The sequence below is a fragment of the Rhincodon typus genome, chromosome 16, assembly GCF_021869965.1.
Source record: "Rhincodon typus isolate 14 chromosome 16, sRhiTyp1.1, whole genome shotgun sequence".
Lineage (NCBI taxonomy): Eukaryota > Metazoa > Chordata > Chondrichthyes > Orectolobiformes > Rhincodontidae > Rhincodon > Rhincodon typus.
Window position 1 is genome coordinate 61,333,680 of NC_063347.1, and position 3,100 is coordinate 61,336,779.

At 47.8% G+C, this 3,100-nt stretch overlaps 1 protein-coding gene across 1 annotated transcript in view; it reads right to left on the reverse strand.

The window, feature by feature from the left end:
* Positions 1–3,100, reverse strand: part of LOC109922706 (cyclin-dependent kinase 16-like) — an 83,126-nt gene that overhangs the window by 6,605 nt on the left and 73,421 nt on the right. The window contains exon 9 of the mRNA XM_048606250.1: positions 355–478. Coding sequence (XP_048462207.1) covers positions 355–478 — 124 coding nt within the window. The remainder of the gene's footprint in view (positions 1–354; positions 479–3,100) is intronic.

The following is a 3,100-nucleotide window of genomic DNA, read 5'->3' on the forward strand; positions in this document are numbered from 1 at the left end:
CGCACAAACACACCCTCTCTCACAGTCGCATGCACAAACACACCCTCTCTCACATTCACAAACACACCCTCTCTCACAGTCGCATGCACAAACACACCCTCTTCACAGTCACATGCAAAAACACACCCTCTCTCACAGTCTCACGCGCACAACCCCACCCTCTCTCACAGTCGCATGCACAAACACACCCTCTCTCACACATAAACCCACCCTCCACAGTTGCACACGCACAAACACACCCTCTCCCACAGTCGCACACACACAAACACACCCTCTTCACAGTCACACACTTCTTGCCTCACTCCCGAACCCTCTCTCAGTCTGACTTGATTGCTGTGGTGACCTGTCACTTACCGAAGTCAGCGAGCTTGAGTTCTCCCTTATCACTGATTAGCAGGTTCTGAGGCTTCAGGTCCCGGTGCAGCACTTTACGGCCATGACAATAAGCCAGGCCCCTCAGTAACTGGAAGAGGAAAATCTACAGCAAGACAACAATACCCAACAGGTTAGTCAGAGAAAGCACAGGGAACAGAGACTGACAGACGGACTACAGCTTGAACTGGGAATAGACAAGAGACAGAGACAGAGCGACACCCCACAGAACTGGGTTCGGACAGAGACAACACACTGAATTGGTAATAGATTGAAGGGACAGAATGGCCACACACTGAACTGGGAATAGACGGTGAGAGAGACAGCGACAACACAGTGAATGTGAAATAGAGACAGAGACTCAGAGTGACAACACACCAAACTGGGAGTAGAGACAGAGAGAGAGAGACACACACACAGAGACAGAGGCAACACACTGAAATGGGAATAAAGAGCAACAGAGAAAGCAACAGATTGAACTGGGAATACAGAGAGACAAAGTGATAACACAATGAACCTGGAATAGAGAGAGACAGAGAGACAACCACACTAAAAACTGGGAATAGAGAGTGACACTGAGACTGAGACTGATAACAAATGCAACTGGAAATGAACAGACAGAGTGACAACATACTAAATTGTGATGAGATAGATAAAGTAACAACACACTAAACGGGGAATAGAGAGACAGCGAGACAACACACTAAACTGGAAATACAGGCAGACAGAGGGACAGAATGACAATGAACTGAACTGAGAAGATCAACAGTGAGACAGCAAAGACACAGAAATAGGATTTGGGAGAGACAGAGAGAGCAACACGCTATACTGGCAATAGAAGGATAGACAGAGAGACAACACACTGAACTAGGAATAGAGAGCGAGAGACAGAGAGCTATCACACTGAAATGAGAACAGAGAAAGACAGAGACAACACACTGCACTGGGGAAAGACAGAGATACAGTAACAACACTCTTAACTGGGAATAGATAAAGTGACAACATGCTGACCTGGGAACAGAGAAACTGAGTGAGAACACAATGCACTGGGAACAGAGAGAGAGAGAGAGCGAGCGAGCGAGCGCGAGAGAGAGAGGGAGAGCGAGAGAGCGAGAGAGAGAGCGAGAGGGAGAGAGAGAGAACGAGAGGGAGAGAGAGAGAACGAGAGGGAGAGAGAGAGAGAGAGAGATGGGGGCGGTGAGAGATGGAGTGACTATACACTGAACGGCGAATAAAGAAACAGAGGTTGTTGGCTTGATCACCGAGCTGGCTGGTTATCATAAAGACATTTCATCACCATGCTATGTGATATCATCAGTGCAATCTCCGATGAAGCAATGTTGCTCTACACCACTTGGTATTTATATGATCCGGCATGTTAAGTTGGGTTGTGTCATTTCCGGTTCTGTTCTGCATGGGTTTGTATATGGGGTCTAATTCCACATGTTTGTTGATTGCATTATGGGTTGAAAACCAGGCCTCTAGGAATTCCCATGCGTGTCTGTGGTTGGCTTGAGCTAGGATGGTCACATTGTCCCAGTTAAATTGATGGCCTTCATTGTCCGAGTGTACTGAGATGAGGGGCAGTTTGTTGTGTTGTTTTGCTGCTAGCTGATGTTTGTGTATCCTGAAGGCTAGTTTCCTTCCTGTCTGGCTGATGTAATGTTTGTTGCAGTCATTGCAAGGATTTTGTAAACTACGCTGGTCCTGCATATCGTGGGTATGCGGTCTTTGGTCCTTGTGAGTGTTTGTCGTAGAGTGGCTATGGGTTTGCGTGACACCATGATTCCTAGTGGTCATAGGAGTCTCTTTGTCAGTCCTGATATGTTCTTGATGTAGGGCAGTGTGGCCAGTAGCCAGGAACAGAAAGAGCACGTATACAAGGTCATTGCTAACAACAGATATCCTGATAACTTCATCCGCAGGTACCTACTAGATAGACAACGCCAAGGGGACACAATACGTCAAGCAAGCCAACAACCTCATCCACAACCTGAGCTACAGATCTTCGCGAGAACCATAAAGAGAGAGAGAGAGAGGCAGGGTGACTACACACTGAACTGGGAATAGAGAGAGGCAGGGTGACTACACACTGAACTGGGAATAGAGAGAGGCAGGGTGACTATACACTGAACTGGGAATAGAGAGAGGCAGGGTGACTATACACTGAACTGGGAATACAGAATGAGAGACAGAGTGACAACAAATGAAATAGGAAATGGATAGACAGACAGACTGAGTGACAACACATTAAACTGTGATGAGAGGGACAGAGTGACAACACACTACACTGGGAAAACACAGATAGAGTAAGAGCACTCTGAACTGGGAATAGACAAAGTGACAACATGGTGACCTAGGAACAGAGAGAGACCGAGTGACAACGCATTGAACTGGAATAGAGACAGGCAGAGCGACTACACACTGAACTGGGAATAGAGAGCCGGAGAATGACAACATGTTGAACTGGGAACAGACAAGAGAGAGACAGAGAAGCAACATACTGAATTGGGAAGAGAGGAAACAGGGAGAAAAACAGACCAAACTGGGAATAGGGAGAGACAGAGTGACAACCCTTTGTTTTCCTGACGATAGATCATCTCGTCCTGGCGTGGTGGATCCCTGACCTGGCACGGTGCTCTCCCGTCCTGGCGTGGTGGATCCCTGACCTGGCACGGTGATCTCCCGTCCTGGCGTGGTGGATCCCTGACCTGGCACGGTGATCTCC